Source organism: Anopheles funestus, chromosome 2RL (genome assembly GCF_943734845.2).
Source record: "Anopheles funestus chromosome 2RL, idAnoFuneDA-416_04, whole genome shotgun sequence".
In the NCBI taxonomy this organism is placed as follows: domain Eukaryota; kingdom Metazoa; phylum Arthropoda; class Insecta; order Diptera; family Culicidae; genus Anopheles; species Anopheles funestus.
Window position 1 is genome coordinate 78,496,713 of NC_064598.1, and position 25,651 is coordinate 78,522,363.

The 25,651-nt window shown below is 45.2% G+C and overlaps 1 protein-coding gene across 1 annotated transcript in view; it reads right to left on the bottom strand.

Annotated features, from left to right (window-relative positions):
- Positions 1-25,651, bottom strand: part of LOC125764639 (protein expanded) — a 46,376-nt gene that overhangs the window by 6,579 nt on the left and 14,146 nt on the right. The window contains exons 2-4 of the mRNA XM_049429072.1: positions 7,941-8,074; positions 6,051-6,196; positions 43-122 (exon numbers count right to left, since the gene is read on the bottom strand). Coding sequence (XP_049285029.1) covers positions 43-122; positions 6,051-6,196; positions 7,941-8,032 — 318 coding nt within the window. The 5' untranslated portion in view covers positions 8,033-8,074. The remainder of the gene's footprint in view (positions 1-42; positions 123-6,050; positions 6,197-7,940; positions 8,075-25,651) is intronic.

Genomic DNA, 25,651 nt, shown 5'->3' on the forward strand with positions numbered 1-25,651 from the left:
ATGAGTACGAGATAAAGAACGGAGCCGAAAGTTAGTACTTACATGAGTGTGCGAGGAACGCCAGCTTTTTGGTCCGTACTTGGACAGTTTGCTCTCGGGATCGGCGAACAGGTACTCGCCATCTGAGGAGGGAAAGAGATAGAGGAAAGGAAACCGTGTAAAGATTACGCATCACTTTTGTAAGGTCATACCGGAGATTTATTTAAATTACACCTAGCAACCACCCCCCAAAAAAGGGATGCTGTCGTAAACAGCTCCATATTCGGTCCCTTCATGGAAGCAAATGGCGCACGGTGGTATGTCAAGGTTTCACAGCCACTAATTATTTCCATCGTTAGCGTAAAACCTCCAACATGTACATGGCGGAGAGTCGCCGGGAGAGTTTCCGGGAACGACCTAATGGAGCTTCATTTACTGCAACATGTGCTTACGAACAATTGCAACAATCCACCTAATTGTCACCGAATGCACATATGGCGCCGTATTATCGGCGCCAACCACAGCCTCCCGTTGTGCCCGTTGTATGATTGTACGGATCAGTGACGCATGCCATATGGTCTCGATCTTGCTCTGCCCAGTTCCAGACACTACTGAAGGGTCAAGTGCACGGTGAAAGAGTGTGTATGTGTGTGTGCGAGAGAGATAGTGAAGGAGAGCGAAAGATTCAATGATCCGATGAAGTCATCGATCGGGGATGAGGGAATGAATTCCATCGATTCAAGTATGCGATGGCTGAAAGGGCCCGTGTCCGTTGTAGTCATGGTCGATGGCCACGATAAAATGCGGCATGTGGCTGCGGAACGACAACGCTGTTAAGCCGCTTTTCTCCTCTTCAACCGAAGGTAATGCGAGAAAACAAGAGATCTTTGACTCTTGATTATGCTCAAGTAATGAGTTTTGTTTTCTTCAACTGTGTTCTTACCTTTACCCTACTCGGTTGCTTAGGGTAGGTTTGAGGAGACAAACAAATGTTGTTAATTATTTCAAACAAAACTCTTTTCCGATACTGCCTTCGGCTAAGGAATATAATCAACTGATGAGTTAGAAATAAATCTTGTTTTACTTATCGATATCATATGGAGCGCAATATCTATTACATATAAGAAAAGTGTTTAAAGCGTCCATTTTAAAAGCCGCACATCTACAGTGATGTGATAACTGTTGGTGAAAAAAAGCATGCCACAAAAAATCTTCCAAACTCGAAAGCGGTCGAAATAAAAGTTGGACAACTAAATGCCCACTAGACAACGGCCCGGCATTCGTTCGATCAGGTTGTGGAGCATGGAATGGCAAAAAATGGCTTACGAACGACCGACGGACGCACACAGCAAAGACCCAGCTTTCCGGATGCCATTTAGAGTTCGCGGAACACACATACACACCCAGCACACAACAGAAGGGGGATCGAGTTTTGAATCGAATCGAATCGGTTCATCGGAATGAATTCCGAACCAACCCCGTGACGAGGGAGGGTGAGCCGTCTTTTTGTGCTGTTGGGTTGGGCGCATAGCGCGAGATGGAGGAATACGCTGGAATTCGGATCAACCGGCCTCGCTGAATGAATACCACAACGCTGAGGAGAATGCGGGAATGCGACACTTTGCGAGGAAGCGCGAATCAGCGGGACCCGAAGTGTGCCGGGGTGGGGAGGGTATGGAGAGATTGGAGTGAGATGGTGCTGGGAGGAAATTCCAGTTTTTTTGTTGTTTTCTTCTTCTGCTCCGTGCGCCACGATCGTCACCCGTTGGGTTTGTCGTGTCGTCGTCGCTAAACGTGAAGCCACGGTTGGAAGAGGGTTATGCGATCAGTGCGCGATGATGGCAATGAATCGAAAGCTGAAGTGAAGGGAAGGGTGGTTGGGTTTGCGTGGTGGCTACGGGTGGCAAACAGATACCGCATGCCGCAGAAAGTAAAGAGCTTCCATCGGATAGTTTCCTCCACCAGGCAAACCTCCTGGCCCTTCATTCCTACACACACATACACATAGAAGATCATTGATCGTACCCGCGAAAGCTTCGCGACTTTGATCGACTCTCTTTCGAGAAAGAGGCTGCTCTGCAGGCGTTTATGGGCTACGGATTTCATGCCGGTCACAGCCACAGACGTACACAATATACGGACAAGCGTGAGGAGAGTCTCCGGACCCAACCGCCTCAACACGCGATCGATACCCACACTCCGATTGGAGCCCCAAACGGCGTCGTGGCAGCCATTTTGCCAGTCAGTTGAACTTTCGGCTCACGTGTGAGGCGCGTCTTGTGCCACACGATACACACGATCAAGTAGCGAAGACGGCGACCCAATCTTCCAAAAAAACCAGATTGAACCACATTCTGTTCAAGTAAGCAAACAGCAATGGCAAAAAAACAAGCATCGCTTTGGTGACTAAAAATATCGCCCAAACGGAAAGAAAGGTGTTAAACTGTCAGTCGTAGCCCATACGCTTCGGTGACATTTTTGAGAGACTCATTGCGTAAGAGTGGACGGGGTGAACGGCTGTATCGTTGGCTTGTGATTTAGTTGACCTGACCTGGTAGTGTCATGTTATTGGATGATGTTAATAAGAGCTTTACGCCATCGTATTTTGAAATTTAACGTCTGGATATTTCACAACTCTATTGTATATCTCAATTACGATTATAATTCCGCTGTTTAGTTGCTATAAAGCATTGTGATAAAATTGATTGATATGAAAATTATTGATATTAAAATTTTGCCTTCTTCGTACGAAATTTGCTTTTAATGTGTCATTTTTCTTCAAATCGTTCTCCCTTTGCGTCCACAATCCGATTAATTCTGTGTTTCGGAATCTTTTTTCGACCGACTAAAGGTTCGTCGCTTGTTGCCATCTTTCAAAAGACAACTACGACAAGCGACGCGCTCGACAGTGGATTCGCTGTAAAGCCCGCGCACAAAAGCGAAGGAACGGACACACTAACCCGAAAGAATGGAAAAATCAATGTCCAAAAGCAAAATTGATGATGACAAATACAAATCGATTATGTAAATCGCATTTTCGATTCCTTCAACTGAGTGGTTTGCTCGAGCGCAAAAAAAATAAAATCGGAAACCATTCGGCTGGACGCCAAAACGCGTCCTCTTGGAATGCCTTCATCATCAATCGTCGTGTAGCGTGGCGTGGTGTTTGTTTGAGAGTTGGTAAGCATGATTTTTTTTTCTTCCTCTTGTGCTGGTCATTTAGTTACTTTCTTTAGAATTTTGTTTGGCATTCGGGCAGAACACATTCGAGCCGAAGATATAAAACGACAACCGGGGTTGAAATATATGCAGACCACGGGTGATGTATCGTGGACAGCACGTAAAGGCTGGTTGATTAATTTTACATTTCGCAATTTTATTGCTCTTTGTGATAGGGTGCAGCTCGCCGTACTAGGGAATGTGTGTGTGCGTGCGAGTAAGAATTGATTTTTTGAAAGCATTTTTATGAGTACAATAAATATCCCAACAATCTGACACCGTGGGGGATTGAGTTTTGTGCAAAATTTATACCGAGTAATGAAAAAACCAAACTTGACAAAACTTGTCAGAATTATGCTTGTTTGAGTGTAAAAGAAAGTCAATACAATAGAGATATTTTTAAAAAGTTTGAGAATTTTAATGGAACCGCACGAAAACTGTGCAAACAGAAACAAGGACCTCTTCCAAGGAAGAAATTTCTGTCCGGATACATATAGTAAAATTCACTTAAAGAAGATAAAATTAAAAAAAAACACAGCATCTTATGATGCATGGTAAAAAGAGTTACAAAAAAACGGACAAACACACATACACGGAGCCAAACACGCGCTGTTTTAAACAGCATGATCCAGAGCCAAAAGCGACAGAGGGTTTTGAAAAATCGAGATCGGCAGGAGACTTGAACGTACGACAGCGAGACGAACGCACGGAAGGAACTGAAAACCGGGCTACAGGCATGGCCATGATCGCTTAGTGAGCACGAAAGAGAAAACGCGCTTGGCGTTGGCTGTGATGCTGCGCACACTGGTCTCTTGGTTGTTGTCGTTGCCGTCGTCTTCACCGCCATTCGGACAGGCAAACCTGTCCAGGGACATTAGCTGCCCTCAGCAGGCACGAGGAAAAAAAAGAGCATGGAAAGAAAGAAGAGGAGGCAGCTTTGGTAAAAGGAATATTACGACGTTGCTGCGCACGATACTAACAGACACACACATACAGATGGAGAAGCATTTTTGTTTCCACCAACCCTTACCACACGCTAAAGGTATGCAGATAACGATGTATAGTAGTATCGAGCGACTGATGCTGTGCAACGCCGCGGTTGGAAATGGGCGAAGGGAATTGAATCGCGAATGCGGGCCTTTTGGAGCTGGAAGCAACCGATGCTTGGCATCGATGGTGGGGTGGAGAATTTTCTTTTTGGCGTCGCCCTGTTGCTGTTCGGTGTGGTGTTTCGGCGGGAATCGTCGTACTGCGCATTGTATGGTGGGGTCCATACCTTTGGAGTCCCTTCAGTTCCAAGCAGTGGAAGCGTGGAATGGGAAGAAGAAGAATTGGGAGGAAGAAAAAAAAACGCGCGCGCGAGCGATCACGCAAGAAGAGACGTAAGGAAGGGTGCGATCGAAGAGTGATCTCGTGGAAAAAAGCAAAAACAAAAACGAGTAGTGAAAAAGAAAACATTTTCCGCTGTGTATGATAGAGAGAGAGAAAGAGACAAAGACTGAGAATCGTAGAAAGAGAGAGAGAGGGAGGGATAGTGGAAGAGAAGTAGCGGAAAACAAGGCACGAGGAATTTCATTTTAGTAGGCTTCAGAAAGACATAAGACGCGTGTTTCAGTAATTCAGGTAGCTCGCTTGCCTCCTGCGGCAGTTTCTCTTAGACGAGCGTGTTCGGGGCACCGTATTCTTGGGTCTTTCCATGCCAAACGCAATCAGTTTTATTGTTCTTTATTTTGCCTTCGCTACAAGAGCTGAATGCTCTCGTCCCCTTGTCCCTTTTTCATCAGCGATCCAGCCGCTTTCATCATCTCAATACGTTCAGCCCGATAAGCTTTGCGCGGGAAATTCTTGCGTGGAGTGTTGCTAGAATTTTAAATGCTTAAATGCCTTCTTTTTTGCTCACTTGCTTAATGTCCTGGAAGCAGTAATTGTATGTTTTGGGAAAGGAGATTTTAAAAGGCTTAAAGAAGTCTAAAGGTTTATATTATCGTTTCGATATTCTGCAGAAATTTTCTTTTGAAATTTCGACAGAATTACCTATCGTTGCAAGCTCACCAGCCAGTTCACCTGCGCACGACGTTCAACACTGCTTTCGTTTTGAAGATTTTTAATTAATGGCAGCGAGAGATATCAAATTTTATGACATCGAAGCGTCGAAGGCGCAGCGAAACCGATCGAAACTGTTGCTGGAAGAAGGGCAAGACCAGCAGGATGAGGTATCGAACAGCCAGACAAGGGTACCTCCTAACCACAATAGGTCCCCAAAACAATGGCTCCCAATCGGGACTCGTCTCTCGCAGAATGCGCAGCGTCTTTCAAAAAATCGTAAACTGCCCCGGGGAGATCGTCATTATCATCATCATCATCGGAATGTGGGTTGATGGGATGATGGGAAACGATAGTGTTGGCATGGAATGTGTTCATGTGGTCACCTCTCCCCCTCCCCTTTCCCCCCCATCCACCCCTCCCACTCCAAAAAGGCGAAAAAATACAAAATCGAGAAGAAAAAAATAGCACCTTGCACCCTGATTTCTTCCCGATTCCCGTGCTTCAAGTCACCCGAAACGTGCCGGGGGTGTGGAAGTTGATTTTTCCTCTCCCAACATCAACCAGGACGATCGCAGAGGACGCTGGTTTCTTTCTATTAGCTCACTTCTACCTTCCCCCTTCAAGCAGTTCTCGGTCCCGTGGTCTTTAAGTTTCGCTTTGAGAAACGATTAATTATCGTTGGGACGCTCTCAAAACCCTTTCCTTTCCGCCTGCCCTTTCTTCTTTCCTTTTTTTTCTTCCACTAAACGTTGGTACGGCAGGGTACGGTGTGCTCCAGCCAAACTTCGCCTTGTCTGCCAACTTACCTATTAGTACGGCCAGCCCAAACAGCTCCGTGTCCAGCATGCCTTGCTTCGAGAAGTGATGGCATGTTTGTGCGTATACTTCGCGTACGCGACTTTTTGCTTCGACTAGGAAGTAGAGTGTGCGTGGCTGCGGTGTTCCCAATAATCTAAAAACGAGCAATAGGACGGGGTGGGAAGGAAGAAAGAAAAGAACGAGAAGAAAATTAATATTATAAATAATAGACGTGAAGATGCAATAAACGATCCAATAACTCCCAACATGCCGTTTGTAGAACACAAAACGTCCCAGCTAACGCCCGAACTAAGCGTGGAGACCGAGCGGAATCGTTGCGTTGCGTAGTAAAGAACAGCAAATTGGGATACACGAGTGAATTGGTCTGTTGGTCTACGGACTGAGAGAAGTAAAAGTAGAAAGGCAAACAGCTTAAAAACCCCCCTTGTGCCATAATGTTCACGCACAAACACCCCAAAAAAACATGGTAGAGTAGGCTAACGTGCATTCTTTGTCGTAAAAAAAAAAATCACAAAAAATAACGAAACAAATTTCGAACGAGATTTAAGAGAAATCATATAATTTTGGGGGCACCTCGCTTACTAAACGGTAGGTGGGTGATTTATGATGGTCATAGTCAATTTAATGGGGTCATTGAGATGGAATTTTAATTGATTCGATTATACCGAGAGCACAGGGCGTCTTGGTCGCCGTCGTGGTCGCTTGCTGTCGTTGCAAGTGCCGCCCGCTCGCCGGTGAAATGAAGCCAAGGTGTGCTCGAAGCCGTCCGAAAAAGGAGGCCACAGACACGCACAAACGCACCAACATCCCTCTGGGTCACATATTTGTGTGCCGGGGTTGAAAATAGAAGGGACCCACGACGGTTAACGGCGGGCCCGTTTCTATATCATCTCCGTTTGTCGGAATTATACATAAAGCAGACCGAACCATTATTAGTTGATGTTTTGGTGGTTCGGGGGAAAATAAACTAAGATGCAACAACTAACGCTAGGATAAACGTTGGGTAAGTACTGCACTAAAAGGAACGACAAAATTCCATCTACCATCGGTCGAGTTTTAGAGGTTTCTTTTGTGAAGCCTATTCTACGCCTGACAAACGTTATGGAATCGAGGTCCTTCCGGTTTTTTTTCGTTTTTCTGGTTTTGTTTGTCGGTACCAAATTAAAGGTCACCCCGGATCGATTTCGACAAAAGGAATTTCCAAATTACGGTACGATGGGTGCTTTTTTTTTCTTCAGGAGGATCGAATTAAATGCTTCAAAAAACACAAAATGGGAAATCTGGCGCCAACCAACCGGGCCCCTGGAGGCGATCGACCAAGGTCATTGCGATGTATGAATGTTTAATCTATTACGGAAATTACGGCAAACAAGCACCTCTCTATTAAGCTGGCCGAAGAATGAAACATGCTGAAGCAGCGGTCGCTGCTGCTTTTCAAGTGGACATGAAATTTAATCGGATTATTAAGACACCGCTTCGTATATGGAGTGTGTTTCGTATATATAAAAAAGCATCTTCTAAAAATAGATTACGACCGCATTCTTTCCTTCGTTTCACGTCTATACACACGTGTGTTTCAATGATCAACTTTCGGAAATGGAGTTCAACATCAACATGGAAGACATTAACAGCAGCATCTTAAGCAGTCGTGAAGGGGTTCACTCTTCAGACCTTGCTGAAGGTCACTGTTGTTCTCGTCAACTGTTTTTCGATACGGAAGACTTCAATGCGTGGTTAGTAATGAACTGTTCAATCGCACCTTTAAAAACATCAAAATTGTACTGAACGAAAGAACATAATTGGAGTTGTAAAGCTTACATTCTACGCATATTGCTCTATATTATTTCGGCTAACTAAAATAAACACGAACTACTTACTTTAAAGCTAGAAATCTGGTACCCGGAGGCAGAGGTCGGGAAGGTGGTGCGCAAACCTCTAAGGGTGCGCTGACGGTACAAAAAGCTCGCATGCTGCATCGTTACCATCTGCAGTAACCTTTACGAAATATTTCCTGTGAAAAAGAAAAGAAAAGAAAAAACACACACACACAAATTAGTATTCAGTATTGGAGAGATGTTGAAGTTGCATGGTTTCAAAATGATCCAAAATGGACCCGACCGAACAGGATGCTGAAAATTGTAAAGCAGTCGCTAATCGTTTTTCTTCAAATGCACTCGAATGCAACAATGTTGCAATGCTGCAACACGGTGGTGTGTGGATCGTGGTTTTGCAAACTTGCAACATTGTTGTTTATTGAAATTGATTGCTTTGCGTTTGCGTGTCTCCCTAGTGGGAAGGTGGGGTAATGGTGTGTCATTAGGGAGTTTTCCAGCCGGTGAGGGGTTCGTGTAACACTGCTTGTTGATTTCCCTACACGATGCGTGCTTGCATCAGGACATTCGCTTCGATTTTCAGATAATTGTTGAAGGTTGCTTTAAACGATGTTTTCCTTAAATTATTAATGAATGAAATCATTTTGGTCAGCTGCCAAGTGCGTGTATGTGCGTGTAAGAAAAAACACAATCCTTAACATTTAAATAAATATTCCTTCCTGCAAAACTCTAGGAACATCAAAACCATCGTTAAAGCCGTATTAACCCAACCTCTTCCTTTTTCCAACCGTCCGGCTAATGGTTTCCTACAAAAAGAAAAAAAAAGCCAATCGAGTTCGGGAATTTGTGGCGATTTGAAATTTCGGGAAAGCTTCACAAATCACGCAGCACCACAGAACAACAATGTGAGAGCCCGGGTTGTGCACCAGCTGGTGGACGGGTTGAAAGCCATTGATGACGAACGAAAGCGAGCAGGAAGGTTGTTGGATGATCCTAAAAGGAGGATCATCGAGCCGTTGCTGAACCTTCCCCCGGTCGGCTCTAGCGACTCATCACCATTTAAATGATCGAACCTTGGCAAGCACTTCATCCCCTTTGTTGTTGTTGTTGTTGTAGTGTGTGTGTGTATAAATGTATGTGGCCAGTCCGAAAATGCGACCCGTTCATTCCGGGGCATCCTAACGTGCGCACCGACTGGCGTGCGGATCCAAAACATAACAACGTCCCAACGACGCATCCCTCAGCGTGTTGCGCCCTCAATACGCTTCCACCAACGGATTTCTTTCGGACTCCATCATCAACAGCAGCATCGTCGTCTTCGTCGTGTATATACTTATTTTATCCCTTCGGGTTATAAAACCGGTGATGGAATGTGGATCCGTTTCGTTCCGTTTTGTTCAGACGTTTCTCTTTTTTTTCCACCACCAGCTCCAACCACCAACAACCATCATGATGATTGTCCTGTCTTGTCTCTCCGACCGTGTTGCTATTACTATTGGGTTGCTTGTGGTGGATCGGGGTTCCTCTCTGTCTCTCTCTCTCTCCCTATCAAGCTCGTGCTGGGCTTTCTGCGACGCGAACGTCTCGCGAGCGCGATTTTAACGCGCGGTTCGAAACATTCTTCGTCAGCGTCAAGGGTTGTTTGTGAGGGATGCTGGATGCCGGTGATCGAGATGGTAGTAATGGGCCACCCGACAACACCACAACGAGGGAAGCAAGGCGAGAAAGCATCGCGCCGTGATCTCGTCTGTCAGTTAAAATGGCGGGGGTACGAATCGGGACACATCGGGATCGCATCAAGTCCGGGAGGTGTTTGATTGAAACACGAGAAAGAAAAGCCAGCAGAAGGAAGAGAACACCAAAACACACACACAGACAAGAAGAGAGGGCACCCCCGGGACAGTCAGAAAGAGAAAGAAGAAAAAAATCCGCCGAAATGAAATATACACAAAAAAAGGAAAAACAACAACAAAAAAGCAAGACAGACAAACGAAACCTGAAAATACGGCCAGCAAAAAGTACGCCAAAAAAGCGAGGTAGATAAGAGGAAACGGAGGAGCGAGGGGGTAGGGGGGGGGGGGGAGAAGGGAGAAGAGAAAAGTTCCCTACACGATTCGAGAGCTGGCTTGGGCTTTCGTTTCCCAAACCGCGCCAAAAAGTGGCGACGCGCAACCGAACCGAAAAACAACACAAACGAAGCAAATATAATAGAGAGAAAAAAAACACACAAACACAAAAATGCTCCACCATAAAAATAAATAATTCTGTCTCGCGACGTTGCACGAAACAATTTCGATGGGCACATATGTTTCGGGGGATCGTGTATGTATGTAAGAAAGAGAGAGAGAGAGAAAAGGGAAGAGCAACACGCGCTAGGCCCCACCGATTTACGCCACAGCCGTCGGATGGGTTTCTCGCTTAGGCTGTCGCACAAATCGTTCGTTTGTTTGGGAGGGACCGGGTTTCGCGTAATACCGGGATTTAAGCGTGCGAGCAGGAAGCAAGGCGCTTAACGCGCTTTGTGGCAAAACGGCTTCCTGTCTTGGGCTTCCCTGTTTTTGTCTCCCCACCCCACCCTCCAATGCCGTCACCTCACCGAACTTACTGTATGGAAAGGATAGAGTTCCACCAACCTACTAAAACGCATAATTTTTACATGTTTTTCTCTTGGTCAATTTTTGTTTTTCGCTATTTAGCACAAAGGCCAATGTCTAATTCCATATCGGGCGTTTTGGTATTCATGCCACATACGGTAGCAGCTGATAATGGTTGTTTGTTATTGATTTTTTTGTGGAAAAATTAGAATTAGGGAAATTTTTATATGTAATCTTATATTTCTTTGTTAAACTCTCAAAATACTTTAGCCACTTATGTTATGAAAATTTAAACCTTCTGTCAGTGCTTCTTGAACCCTGAACAATCAGGCAAACGTCGTAAGAAGAATCGAAAACATGGCGCGATCTGTAAGCAAAAACGATGGTTCCAGAATCGCCAAAACAACACTTGCCGGATGCCCTTTCCATTTCTTCGCGTTCCCTTGTAGAAGGCTCAAGAAGTCCTCCTCGAGAATTGAAGAAGAAACCAGAAAAACCAGCTTCTCATTCTTGGCGTGCACATATAGCTTTACTGAAATTAAGGAAAAAAAAACACTCTGAGATGGATAACGTGAACGCGGCGAAGGCTTCGGGCGTTCGGGCGTGCCGAATTTCTTGTGCCGGGGCCAGCTCACTGCCAGCGGGTTTTGTTTTCCGATTTTGCCTCGTCGTAACGAAACGTCCAAAGGCCCGGACCTGGCGTTGGATGCTGACAGGAGAAAAGAACATTCAACCACACGTTGCATGAATACGGCATTTGCCATCATGCCATCTTTGAAGCGACCATCGCTTTTGTCCTCTACGGCCCTATCGAGAGGGAAGTTTTGAGTATTTTTTTTTTCCTTTTTTTTCGGAATCTCGCAGTGTGTTTTCATCCCACCGAACCGGACCAGAACAGTGTTTCGAAAGACCGCCCGAAGGCGATAAAGAGAGAAATGAATCGGGCGCGCGCGCGCGCTCGCGTGCATACACGCTCACCCTCGTAGCCATTTTTCGGACCGTGCAGCGTGTAGCTCGGTAGCACCGAAAGATGTCGACGACGATCACGATGAGATGCGTGGCCCCAAAGGCTTGTCCCTTGTAGTTGTTGGTTTCTTCTTCTACTTCTTCTTTTTCTTCTTTCGAATAAGCCAGATTGGATGGAAGCGGCTGAAGTGGTTGAGGATCGGTGATCGGAAGGTGGTGTGGTACACCACATTCGGACGATTGACTTAATGCTAATAACAACCTGTTATGCGTTGTCGTGCCGGCCAGATACAGCCCAAAGAAAATTGGGAATGTAAGGAGGTGTGTGTGTGTGTGTGTGTGTATCTTTTATTGTATTTTTCTCCCTGGTAAAGGAGTAATCTTCTCGTGCGTCGCAGAGTGATTATAAGCGCACTGGCAAAACCATCCCGAAGTGTATGTTTGGAAGGGACAACTCCACCTTTGAGACGATGAGCGAAGAATTGAAATTGTGGTTGCGTTTATTTTTCTTTTTCTCATTCTTCACCCTTTTTCTTGATCGTTTTCTGACGATCGTGTGTGTGTGTGTGTAAGAGTCCGTTTTTTATGTCTTGTACCAGCTTCCGTGTTGATGTTACTCTCGTGTATGCAACTGAGGCAGCATAGGAACACTGACACACACACACACACACACACACACACAAAACAGGGACAGACAATATAATTTTCAAATTCCAGTAGCCAAATGTAATTACACGTGCGCGCTTGTACGAAACAGCCAACGACGGATCGCATGGGCATTAATGTTTTAGTTTTATTCCCTGTCCAGCAATTCAAGTTTCGGACAGACAGTAGCTGCTTGTCTGCCTGCAACGCGGTCAAAATGGCGCGGGGTTTTTGTTCCTTTTCTTAGTTTTAGACATGTAAACACGACGCTGCTGGTTATTTGGTGTACATACCCGCCCCAAAAACCCCATGACCGTTCGGTCCCGTCTGCTTCGCGTTGTCTGTGAATGACAACCGTAGAATGGTTTTTAATTTACTGCAATTCTTTCCTGCGTACGTGCAAGAATGCATTTTCCCTCGAGCGATTTTTCCTGATGGGCGTACGGAAAAACAAAAATAATTCAAAAAAAAAAAACATAATTATTGCATTCAGCCTGGTAGATAAAAATGCCGATAACAGTACATTGCAGCCATTATTTAATGGAAAGCATTCTGAGTTCTGCATTCAATTGTTTCTCCCAGGGAGCCGGTTCAGTGCGGTGTGTGTTTGTGTGTGAATTGCAGACGTCACAAACGATAACATAATCTAAAGCCGGGAAATTAACTATGGTGTGATTAATGCAGGAAAGAAAAAAAACACGAATGCTTTATCATACATTCATGAGGTGCTACATTCTGTTCCGCTTGAGGGTATTTTGCATCAGAGTTTGTGGAGGGTTTTTTTTTCGCTTACTTCATATGACTGGTTTATATTTTCTTTCACCCTTTGTAGCTTCTTTTCAAACTACAGGCACTATTTAATAAGTATGCGAAAAAGGTTACGCAAAGTGTGATGTTTCTTTTGCTGTTTCTTTGAGCAACTCTGGTAGGAAAATGTTTTTCCCTCTCGCTTCGGTCCCCTGATGGGGAAGGTGGTACCGGGTACACATTCCAAACAAGCAGTTAGGTGAGCAGACACAGCCGCAGGGAAGTTGCATCGTTTCGCGTAGGAGTTATTGATTCACTTGCGAGCATTTAGTTGATGCACAATACACATTTACCCACTGCACAAGATAGCATTGTATGGACGACGTGCATGTGTGCCATGATTCTGTGTGTTTTTTTTTTGTTACAATGGTCGCTTATCCAAGCAAAGGGTAGCAGAAGTGTGGGAGAGCAAGCGAAAGAATTCACAAACAAGAAGGGCATGTGGATATACACTTTTTTGCGCTTGTACGATTGCGCGCATTATCTCAGCGCGTTGGAAAGGGTTTACATATATCGGTGGAATGCACCCGTGAAGCTATTTCACGCAACCACTTGAAGCGATCACTATGAATAGGTGTGTTTGCAGCAAAGGTAATACAATTTCCCATCGACATCCCATATATTCCATCGTTTATTGTGAATGTTTTAAAGTTCTTCACAAAATACCTTTCATAAAACTTTTCTCTCTGATGACGTAGCTGGTAAATGGTTTAGCAAACTATCTTCATAACATCGGAAAAGCTGTTGATGACGCACGGGCTAGCAAGTGTTGACTTAATTTGTTTTTCTAACTTTGTTTTCCAAACAATCGAGCAAAGTTGTTGATGCATTTGTTTTTTGCACAGTATTTTCGAGCGAGAAAAATTGTGGGGAAAATTCTCAACTCACTAATAACTGACGGCTTATGCTTGCTGATCGTCGATGCTACGATGTTACGATTTATGACTCAAAGTTCTTAACATAAAAGCTTGTGATAAAAAGTGATGTATATAGTGATCGAGTATTTTGATGATTTATTAAACGATCAGTTCCACGAACAGCTAGACGCTCCACTAGCACATGATAGCATGCTATTGAAGTCTAGCATTGATTGCATTGCCTCACTAGAACATGAAATTAATCAAATTGTTATTGTGGTACGGAATATTGAATTGATCGAGCTATGTGATTGGCATCTTGACATCTTCTATCCCATATATAATAAAAGATATAACCTAGCGTGCAGTAATTACAGGTGTATTACGGTGTTGAAAACAGCCTACAACATACTCTCCGTGATAATACAAGATCTACTTGTCCCATTGATAGAAAAGATTGTTGGAAACTATCAGAGGGGATTCTGATTTCTTCACCTCACAGCAGATCTTGCTGAGGATGGCGGGCAACAGCTCATTCCATCTCTTTATGGATGGAAGGTGGCAGATGGAGGATTGAGGATTATCACAGGATGGAACAGGTCATTAGAATGACACCGGACGACCCAGCCTGTAAATGCAAACCGAGATAGATGCGTCCACAACAAAGACCGGGATAATGGTTTGGCAGACGACGGTGCTCAACGATGTGCGATTTAGATCCTGTAGCAAGCCAATACCAAGTAAGTAAGTAAGTCTTGGTATATCTATTCCGCTTTATTACAATTTCCATTAACAAAAGTTCGAATTTACAGAAAAAGGCAACGTCTCTTATAGTCCTCGATAGGAAGGACAACCAATGCAAGGTCATTTTCGTGTCGTATTGTCTATTACTACTTCCGTGTCAAATATTTATACCATGCCAGGAAAGTGAACAGGCATACAATACACAATCAGTACCGCTGTAGTTCATAAATCAAAATTTTAAAAAACTGAATATTGAACGATTACAAATAACATAGTAAGAGGGCGGTTTGGAACGTAGAACAAAATACATAAATACAGTATACACACACTCACATACACCATATGCTCAGTTTGTGCGTTTTGTGTAGCTGCTTTTCAAAAAAAAAAAAGAAAAAAAGATCCATATCTAATTCCACCCGGAGTGGCCGAGCAACATTCCGGAGTCGCATTCAAGCAGCGAAAAGAATGATGTAGCCTCTTCTGTGGATTCTTCGCTTGCAGGCCAAACCTGATGATGGGCCCATCCAGCAGCACGGCAAAGAGTTTTCCAATCATTCTTCATTTCATCCCTCGATTTCATCCGCACAGCAAAAGCAGAACAAACAATCCCAAAAGCATCGTTGCGATGATGCTGATGCTTAACAGCTTTGCTGCAGCCTTGCTGCTACGGGCTGGTGTGCCAGGTGTGTGCCCTCTTGTTTGAAGAGGATTCCAAAAGGGTACGCCCTTTGCTTTACCACTGCCTTCCACCGTATCGCTACCCTTCCTTCCCCACGCTGCTACGGGTAAGCGTGCAAAGGGTTTAGGGAAGGCATGCGCTTTTTCTTTTCGATATGAAGTGTAATGATGTGGTTTTGAACGGCTTCCCGCCGTTCTTAAGGGATGGCGGAGAAAACGAAGCAATAAATACGTGGAAATATACATAAATTCCCAAACGTCTAAAACGTCCAATTCTCGTCCCTGTCCATCCTGTGACCGTTTCGCCCGCGGGTGCTGTTGCGCTGTTGCGCATCTCGCCTTGCGCCCCCCGGCCGCAAAGAGAAATCGTTAGAAATTCAATCCACCCGAGCTCAATGACAGTAATTTCTGCAGCGTCGCCGCCGATATAATCCTCTCCATCCGAAGCACCAAACGAGGCCAGACAAAAACCAGAAGCAATAATTAAAGCTTCCAGAATCCATCCATCGATGGAGAAACAATTGGGGCGGGGGAGCGAGGATCGGTTTGCGGGCATGGAGGTAGAGGAAAGGACGCGACAGCAAACGATTAAGTTAAAGCTCCAAGTCCGGGAGCACCTCCAAACCAGAGGGAATGGAAATATACACTGAAACACACAAAATAAAAGATAAAAAAGCATCCTTGAATATTAAATCTAGCCCATTCGCGGTGATGGAGCAGCGCAACGGCAGAAAGAAGCCGGCGGAGTACGAGTCAGGGAGTTGAAGGTAGCACGGGATCGCCGGTTTGGCTCTCGAGGGCAAACTCCACTCCACACCGGGATGATAAATGGTAGAACTGTGAAGTGAAGAAGGAAAAGAATTCGAGACTCGTCGCCCGTCTCACAACCCGACATCCCATCCCTGCCCAACTGGCCGGTCTAAAGCGAAAAGAAACACTGAAAAAGTGCGGTGTCCAGGTGTAGAACGGCCGAATAGATTGTTTCGGTACGATTGGTATCCAGCGGCGGGTGAGGACGCGAAAACGAAAACAGAAAAAAAACATCAACCAAAAGGAAACCCAACGGATGAATCTCCTCGAGGCAGTGGTACGCTTTCTCACTCGCACACCCACTTGTCCCAACGAAAGCACGACCACCATCTGCACCAGGCATTGCCAGGCGAGAAGGCATCACCTTCTTTTGATGATGCTCATTTTTTGTTGTTGCTTTGCAATGTTTCTTCTTTTCTGCGTTGATTTTTGTTTTGCTGCTCAAGCTTAGTTTATGGCCTTGAGCAGAAAGTTGCGAATTCCATTCCGAAATTTGGCCGCTGTATTATCGGTTTGTTTCGGGCATTATGATAGCAGCTACTTGAAGATTGATAGCTGAACCGAACATTAACGCGCTGTGCTTCGTTTTTGAGTGTTTTGTTTCACTACCAAATACGCACCCTGTACGAAAAGTTAAAACGAAACGATCATTACTTAAGCTTTTTGGGGAGCACTGTCTTCCTTCCATTTACCGATTTGCAACGGTATGAAGGAATTTATGAAATTCCATCTCATAAAAGTTGTACGGTTCCAACTCCCGTCACAAGGACACAGCATTCTTGTTGCGATACATTAATGTTATAAAAAAAAACGGCATACACAGGGACACACTTGGACGGTAATTCCACGCAAAAGGGGCAAAACATTAAACGTAGCATCATCACCATCATCATCATCATCATCGTCATCGTCGTCGTCGTCGTCCGGCACATTCCATTCCCGAAGATCGTCCAAAGCGAAGAATGTGAAAAGGCCCTCTCTTAACCGGTGTACGAGGCACGGTCCGTCCGTATCGTGTAACGAACAGGGGAAGATCTTTAAATACGAGCCATAATAAGCAGGGAAGCCACTTTTGACGTACCACGTCAGTTTGGCTTTCGAAGCGCACCTTCTTCCTTCGGTCGGATTCCAGTGCGCACGGCCAGCGGGTACGTGTGCGTGCGTGCGTACGTGTGTGTGTGTGCACAAATCGGGAAGGATTTTTCAACACAACACAAGCATACGGTTACACAAATTTCGGCCATTTTTCGTTCCAACAGATGCGCTTCTCTTCGGGAGCGAAAGATGTTTTTGGTTTAAAAACGAAAGACTTAAGCTGTTCGTTTACAAGCGACGAACCTTTTGTGCGATTTTTTGAAGGTGCTTTCTATTAGGTTTAAACTAAATCTGGCGCGTGATATCGAACCTTTAAAAATTGATAAAAGCTTCTGCTGACCCGTATCACTTCCATTAATAGGAAAAAGATCACGATGGTTTCATGATTCAGTTTTATTTTGTTGTAACATTGCGAGAAGCAATAGGCCTCGACCGGTACGGTGTAAGAATGTCGGGCGTGAGCGCTACAGGTAGATGTAGTAAAAAGCCATTCAACCATCACAACCTATACACAACGCACACAACTTTAAGGCGATCATATCTGGCCACACGGTACACAACGGGTCCGAGTCCGTCCGGACTCGACCCGACCCCGGTCGAGCCAAACAAAACGCGCCATTTGAAGGCCAGCCACATTCCAGAGCGTGATCATTCGCTCCCGCGCACTTCATTTTTCTTGCTGCTCGTTTTTTCTCTCTCTCTCTCTCTTTTCATGTTGTTGTTGTTTGAGGTTGTCCTCCAGCTTCACCTCCAGGCACAGTACGCCGTACCGTCTCGTGTTCGTTTTTCTTTCGCTCAATTCTAAACCAAACATCTAACACCCTTTTGCTTCCGATGTGAACCGGGTGCGTGTGTGTGTATCTGTTTAGATTTGTGTGTATGAAGCACTTTATAGTGGCCTTTTTGCTCTCAAAGTTTACACTCAATCGTACGCGCACTTGTCCGCAATAGGGAGTGCGCGTTGGTTTGCGCTTCAAGTGTTCGCTTTGCTACCCCACTTTCCCACACCGGTTCCATTGTCCACGTGTTTCGGAGAGCGGGACACGTCTCCCAGGCCCGAGGGACAGTCAACCGTAACACCCAATTGCCCATCGGATCATCGATGAAACAGTTACAAACATCTGGGAGCGGTCCTACCCTACCCGCGTTTGTCGGTTGGCAATCGGTGGGGTTTTGGGGCTGGTACCTGGGTAGGGTGGTACTTTTTTGCACGGTCAGGGTTTTTCGCTTCATCCGCTTCACTGCGCGACACAGTTCGCGGTCGTCACATGATGTATGATGAACGCAGAGGCAAAAAAAAAACATTACTCGAAAACGTGTGACGGCGCTACAATAAATATGCTAAACAGAGTGTCACCCACTGCTGGTGGGTGTGTGCGTTTGGTGCCCTTTATCGTCACGGGAGTAAACATTCACCGGACTATGTGCGAAATGCGTTTGAACTAACCGCACCGCGCCCCAAATGTGCGTCTTGCAGTTGACGAAGAAAGAAGGTTTTGTTTAAGCTTACGAGACCTCCAACCGGGGCCACAACCATCCACTGATGTGGATGTGAACCTAGCGTGAATTGAAATTTTTGGCCAACATAAAACATTTATAAGATGGGGAACCTGTGCCAGGTTTTTTGCCAACATAACTATTCAGCTCAATTATTTCTTTGGCTTTTCGATGAGATCGTGAACATTTTTTTAAAGTCCGACCACACCTCCAACCAAACCGGAGTAGCGTTGGGTTCGGCCGGTAAGGTTCGGGTGTGGAATATTAATGTAATGTTGGTAAGTAGCACCAGACACGGTATGGAAAATTCACTGCGCACATTGTGCTGCCGGCTCAGTGCTGGGGGATGTGATGATAATTTTTGCAGCTACTACTACTGCTACTTGCTACTCACAGTACCATATATTGGCGCCAGCGACATCGTTTTCGAGCCCAGAATTGTTGAGTGATGATGCAACTGGCAGGATTGATATATTTTGGTTTGGCTTAACCGTTCGGAACACCGGCATCGATTTCAGTCGATAAAGTATAATTCATTGCTTACACATTGCATAAGCGCGGAAATGGAAGGGTTCTAGTCGTGTGGTTGGCAAAATATCTCCACGATTACTCACCTGCAAGAGAGAAAAAAAGAAAAGAAATAGAAACTCATGAATATTCTGACGATATTAATGCGATCGGATTGACTATCCTAAGCGGACCAAACCCCCCTCCCAACGGTAAGGATCAACACATCCCAGAAGCCCTTGGCTTCTGCGTAGCGTTGGCGTTCGTACGGGTTGCCCAGTTTTGTGTTACAACCGGAGTACATTCACTTTTGCTCAGGAGAAGGGTGAAACCTCCAGTAGCGGCTCACAGCGCCACACACACACACACAGGAAGCTACACTACCATTGGAACACCGTAAGTTTCGTGTGTACCTTCAAAAAGAACTAGAAAAGAACCAACCCATCAGGTCTGGCTAGGTGGGTGAGCTGTAATTCGAGCAGGAGGCCTGGCTTGGTTTGAACGAAAAATAAAAAAGAAGAAACAAACAGAAAAACTAACTCACGGATTATTCCCTTCCATCTCGCACACAGTCACGACACCGTGTGTCTTTTCTGGCTTCGTTTGATTGCCATTTGCCGGGGAGAGAATCGTGATGACTGTGGAGCGAAGTTGAAAGGTAGACGCGAAATAAACTGTAGCAATATGAACTCATGCTTTCGTGATTTGCCCCGTTCAGCGAAATAAGGGCAAAACCCGATCAACCGTTCCGTCCGATCCGAATGTCAGATTGGTATGGAAGTTCATCGTAAAGGGAATTCCATTCTGCCATAAAAATCGGAAACTCGGATAACGATGCAACACAGATATTTCCCTCGGAGAATTTTATCAAAAAAAAAAAACGGTGCACTTTTTCCCTCTTTTGCTTCATCACCTTTCTATTGTGTGGTACGGATCTTCTCTTTCGGTGCAATCAACACTGCGGTGGTAATGAACTTGAGTATGTTAATAACATTTCCCTCTGCCAGCGATACTAACAAGGCAACCACAAGCCTTGGTACTGGCGAAGCAGTAGAAGAAGTAGATGAAAACAACGCTCAACACAAAACGTCCGGAACGGAATGCAAACGTCACGGCGATGCACACATGGCAATCGATGCAACACATGCATCACACCCCTCACAATTTCCACCAGTGCTCCGGTAAGCCGTTTGTAGCCGCGGAAGTAACGAGCAAAACACGTTGTTGAATTGTTTGTTTAACCGCTGTAGCTGTTGTTTGTGTCCGGCTGTGCACTTTCTTTCCGTACGTTTCGGGCCGGCAATGTGTGTATGATTTGCGGGATACATCGTGGCGGTAGACACCCGCACAAATGCGCCACGGTGGAAGATGGGATGGCGGGTTGCTAGAGTGAAGGGACATAAACATTGGCGCTTATTTACAACTGTCGCTCGGCCATTTCATCCGCTCGTTTGGCTAGCTTAGATGGTGGCTGGATGGCTCTTATTTGGCAAGACAGAAAGTGAATTTATGTTACGTTTCTTCCTTCGCAACGCTGCACGAGAGAAATGAGAAAGTGCAATATTTGTCGATGTCATTTGCACCGTTGCACTTTTAATTGAGCGTGATGTGTACGCTAGCAAACCTTACTCGGTTCCTCAGCTTTTTTTTTCTCTCTTAACGCTGCACTTACGATCCACGATCATATGGTCCGTCGCAGCGTATGTTTATGCCGTTGCTTAACCCACGATGACAGCTTTTTTGGTTAACAAATGGAAGAAACGATATTGCTACAGTAGTTCAAAACCACAATTTTACTTTCATTTGTGTGTTTAGATTTAATAAAAAAAAGTATTTCTGTTTTTCCTTCTTAGTTTTCTCTCGATTGAAACTAATTTTGTAGTTCCAACAATCTCCCTACTACAATCAGCTGCTGGGCAAACATACAGGAAGATGGTAAGTACAAATCACAGCGTGGTAGCATATTTTTTCCTTTCCGTTTTTTAACTCTCTTTGCGTACGTTTTAGGCCACCATTTTTTTTCACCAGATCATGGAGAAATGGTGGTGCGTAAGGAAAAAAAAGCGATCAAAACACCAGTAGCTCGTAAGTGAAGCGAGCAGCTTAAGCTATCAGCGGGTCGTGTTCCGTCAATTCGGCTTACATATGCCCAGGAGCAGGTGACACGCCTCGTAGCCGAACGATAATTTCCTATCAGGTGGATTCAAATCAAATTAATCTACAACTACATTCGATCCGTTTGTCGTTCCAGCGCTTGTTGAGCTCCATTTTGAGCGCGTTCGTTTTGGGGTGGAGTTGTGTTGCGTTCAAGTTGGCGTTCGCTCGGGGAACACGCGGGGAAACTGTACCGCCGGAACTGATTGTATTCGTCAACCACCCTTAGCTTCCTCCGTGTCTTTCCAAGGGACCTGGTGGAGGAGGGGTGCGGGAGGAGGTGAATAGATTCGGTGAAAGGGAGTACAAGCGTTCCCGGTCGCGATTAGACTCCAACCAAAGGGGGGGTGCCCTACTATATCCACGACCGTACCTCTCGGTCGACGCCTTCTCCGCAGGATGACGGGCAAGGGCAAAAAAAAGGAGCGTTGCGTATCCATCCATCCCGAGTGGAATTAGTGTCTACGCAAAGCGTAGCAGCAGCATCACAGTAGCAACGTTTTCTAAATACTTTTTATCTTAATCTGCCCAATGATTAATGGTGCTACCCGTGGTAACGGTTGATTGTCTGGGTCGATAGAGGAATGTGCGCCACCGAGGAGACCCCCACGGGGCCTGGTACAAAATGTGCGACTCGTTTCCGTTTCGTTTAACCGATAGCAAGTGCCGAACGGGGCGCGAAGAAATGCTTTCGAATTTCACCCGGCGCAGGAAGCGTAGATGAGCTACCGTAATGGTGCGCCGATTGAAGTACTAACCGTGGGGAAAAAGATTCCCTTTTGGAATTCGAGACCAGTTAAGCGAGAGCGATAAGAGGCGTTACAGAAGAAGCTTTCATTTTTTAAAACTAATTTCAGCCAAAAGCAAACAGCCGAAATAGTTAGGACGTTATTGTTTATTCGTCTGGATTAAAATTCATCCCGAGCTGGTGGAAGATTCAGGATTGAATTTCGCACCACCGTCGCCCCTCCGACGGGAATCTCAAACGGGATGATCACGCAACCGGCACTGAAATGTGTAAACACTGTATTCTCAGTTTTTTGTTTTTTTTCTGTGGTGCAAACAGATGTTTGCCAGCCCAAGGTTTTCGTGCTGAACTGAAAATCGAAACCGAAACCGATTCCATATTCACCACCATATGATACACTCCGCAGTATCGTAGACTGTTCGTTGCGTAAACATTGCACCTTTTGTGTGAAACTTCGTATGCTTGGAGAAGCGACCGTGTGCGCATGTGGCCGGCTGCGATCATTAAAATATTTTTGCCCCGGAATGTGAGGCGGAATTTTGTACCGTCTAGGTGTGTTTTTTTTTTGGAGTGTGTGTTACCGTTGGTACGATGTACACGGTGTGCACATTCTTGGGTTGTTGGTTGGTTTATATTATTATTCCTCACCCGACCGGTATCTTCCCCATCCGAAACGGTGTGCGAGGTTTAATTTCGATCATAATCAGCGTCGGGGAAGAATGGGCAAATGATAATTACGCTAATGCCAATGAGCAAAACTGTTCAATAGGAAAAAAACAAAACCAGACACTACGGTATCAAAACCCACGTACAACCTCCATCCGTACGGACATTAACGTATTACCGTGATTGCAAATGTAGGTAATGGAATGCATTTTCGATCGGGAATCGTGAAAAATGGGAACTGGATGTGTGAGAGTGCATAATGAAGATCGTTTAGTCTTCTGCATTCAGCGCTGTCGCCTTTCACGGTGAATTTGTGATTTTAAGCGCTTGCTCATTTTAAGCGCATTAAGCACACGGGCAATTAGATGCATTAGAGCACTTGGGATAAAATTAGCTGCACTTTCTGCACTTGGCAGTTGAACGACGGACAGGTTTCTTTCCCGCATCGCCAGCGAACCTTACGAAATGGGATCAATTAATACGTTAATGGTAAGCAATCAATTGGCAATAGCGATGATAAGCGTCTTCACCGGGAAGGGGGGTGGCAAGATGATCGTACCCCGGTCGCTGTCGATGAGCAAATGCGCACACGTGAGTTGATTGTAATTAATTCCGTTTCAGCACGCACCGGTAACGTTTGTCGGAGCGGGCAAACGTAGGTACTGCTTTATGACAGCTCTGTGCACCCAATGAACGTCTCAATCGTGCCGCAACAGGCACCAAACGAGAAAGAAGCTTAATTGCACCTTCGTAGCGGGATGTGGTAAGCAGAAAGGATGTGGTTTGTGTGGTATCGGTGGAATGTGAACCATTTAGGTACTTCGCAATCAAGGGTGGACAGATTTTAGACAGCATGGCAGGGGAACGAAGAACAAACAAAACGAAAAATCCTCTTCTAAATTTCTAAACTAAGAAGGTACGCCGAAATGAGCGTAGGTTGGATGTGGATTTATTTAAGCTAATTGGCAAAAGCCGTTGTGTGAAAAAGATTGTACGAAAAAGGGCGCAGAACGGGAACATCGGGATAGTTTAAAAGTTATGCTAAATTCTTGCATCATTTTTGCGAACCAGACGGTAAAAAAAACAAAAGCCACCAATAGGCCATTGACTTTTGATGTCTTGCTGATTTGGTTAAGAAAAATTTCTCCAAATTGGTGTGTGTTTGTGAGTGTGAAAATTATTCAAATAGGCACCTTGCACGACTGGCACCTTAATCATTTTCATTGGGTTATGAACAAAAGTAATATCAGAATAAAGGGGGGGGGGGGGGACAAAAAAAATCTCGGCACGAGGAAACAACTATATAATTACCCATCCAGATGAAGAACGGAGCATTCAGTTTTGTGCTAAGAAAAAAAAAATTGTGAAGCCATACACACCGGAAAACAAAACAAATCGCACGCTGGGGCTAATAAAACTGAGCACAACGCAGCTTATCCCGCACGGTTCCCGGTCGTAAATTTTGCGATTAGCATTTCTAATTAAAATGGCATATTTTTTCGTAGTTTTTTAAACCCTCCTCAATCCCTTCCTGTTGCACCTATCCGGCCGATAAACCCAGCGCTTTAATAACAATGATCATAAAATGTAACATAGCTCAGCAAAACGGGAATGGATTATTTCCCCGTAGAAGACCGTCACCGCATTTTATTTTAGTATGCCGGGGGGGGGGTTTACTGTCCTCTTGTAGATGCTGTAAAGCAGGGATGGTTGTGAAATAATTTCCGAAGATGTCGTCGCTCGCTGGAACGGATGGCATGAATAAATACATACGAAATTCCATCGAACGCCCGCGCGCTCACCAACAACCTGTGTGTGGATGTGAAGTTTTCTCCCGATTTGTTAATAAGTTAATCTCTGGCCGGTTTGGAGTTTTCGTGCTTCGTGCCGTTGCTTGCCCCATGGTTAGACTATAAATTGTTTCGGACCATGAAGGAATTAAGCAGGACGATAACCGTCGGCCCGCAGTTACCGATACCTTCGAGCATTTCATTCATTCAGCGGTACAACGGCAATGATGATGATGATGTTGATGAGGATGTGTGTCTTCGACATGAAGAAGGAGCAAGTTTTTCAAACCATAAATCCTACCACACCCACACTTGAACTCGTGATGGGGTCCTCTAAAGCAAGAACGCCCACGGGATTGCCCAAACTCGGCAGCTCATCAGCAATTAACGCTCATTAAGGTGTGCGTTGTTTTGCGAGGCATTGGAAAGCCAAACAGGTACGGTCAAAATTTCATCTTCAAGGGGAAGGGTGAGAAAAAGAGAGAGAGAAAGAGGGGGGGAAGAACCAAACACCCTTAGGTGGTGTGAGTCCCTGATGAGCTGAGGCTCTGCCTATTCTGCCATTTTTGGACAGTGCCGATTTGTGGAGGCGTTCGTGTGGGTTTTACGTTTCGGATGGCGATGGTTTTGCATTTATCATCCAACGTGGCTAAATGAATCGTGGGCAGGTGGGTGGATGGTATGCGAACTACGTTCCCCATCGTACGGTGGCGTTGGCGTTGAATCGCCCGTTGGCATTCCATCTGCGTTGGATCAAGGATCAAGTGGAATAAGCAGTGTGGAATGTCGACATTGCTTTTTTTGGTGGGGTATTTATTTTTTTCCCCTTCTTCACATCTCCTTGCATTAAGTGTATGGAGAAAGAAGGCCAACATCCTTCAAAATGGATTCGTAGTGGTCATCATAAATCAACACGTACACGAGTGACTGATGCGATGGTGTAAGCGACAAACGTGCGCGTGTGAGATGATTAATCGATGGTGTGTCGCGATCGTGATAGATTTGTGGAAATTGATTACGTGCCGATTCCTCATCGCACGGACGGAAGTAGGATGATGCGTGCCCTGGTGTATTGCGCATCGTTGAGCTACATACGTTCCGGCTTCATCATCGTACGTGCTGATGTGCGCAGCGATCAATAATGAGAAAATATTATTTGTTCCCAATATGTGTGTTCATTTTTATTTTTAATTCCTTT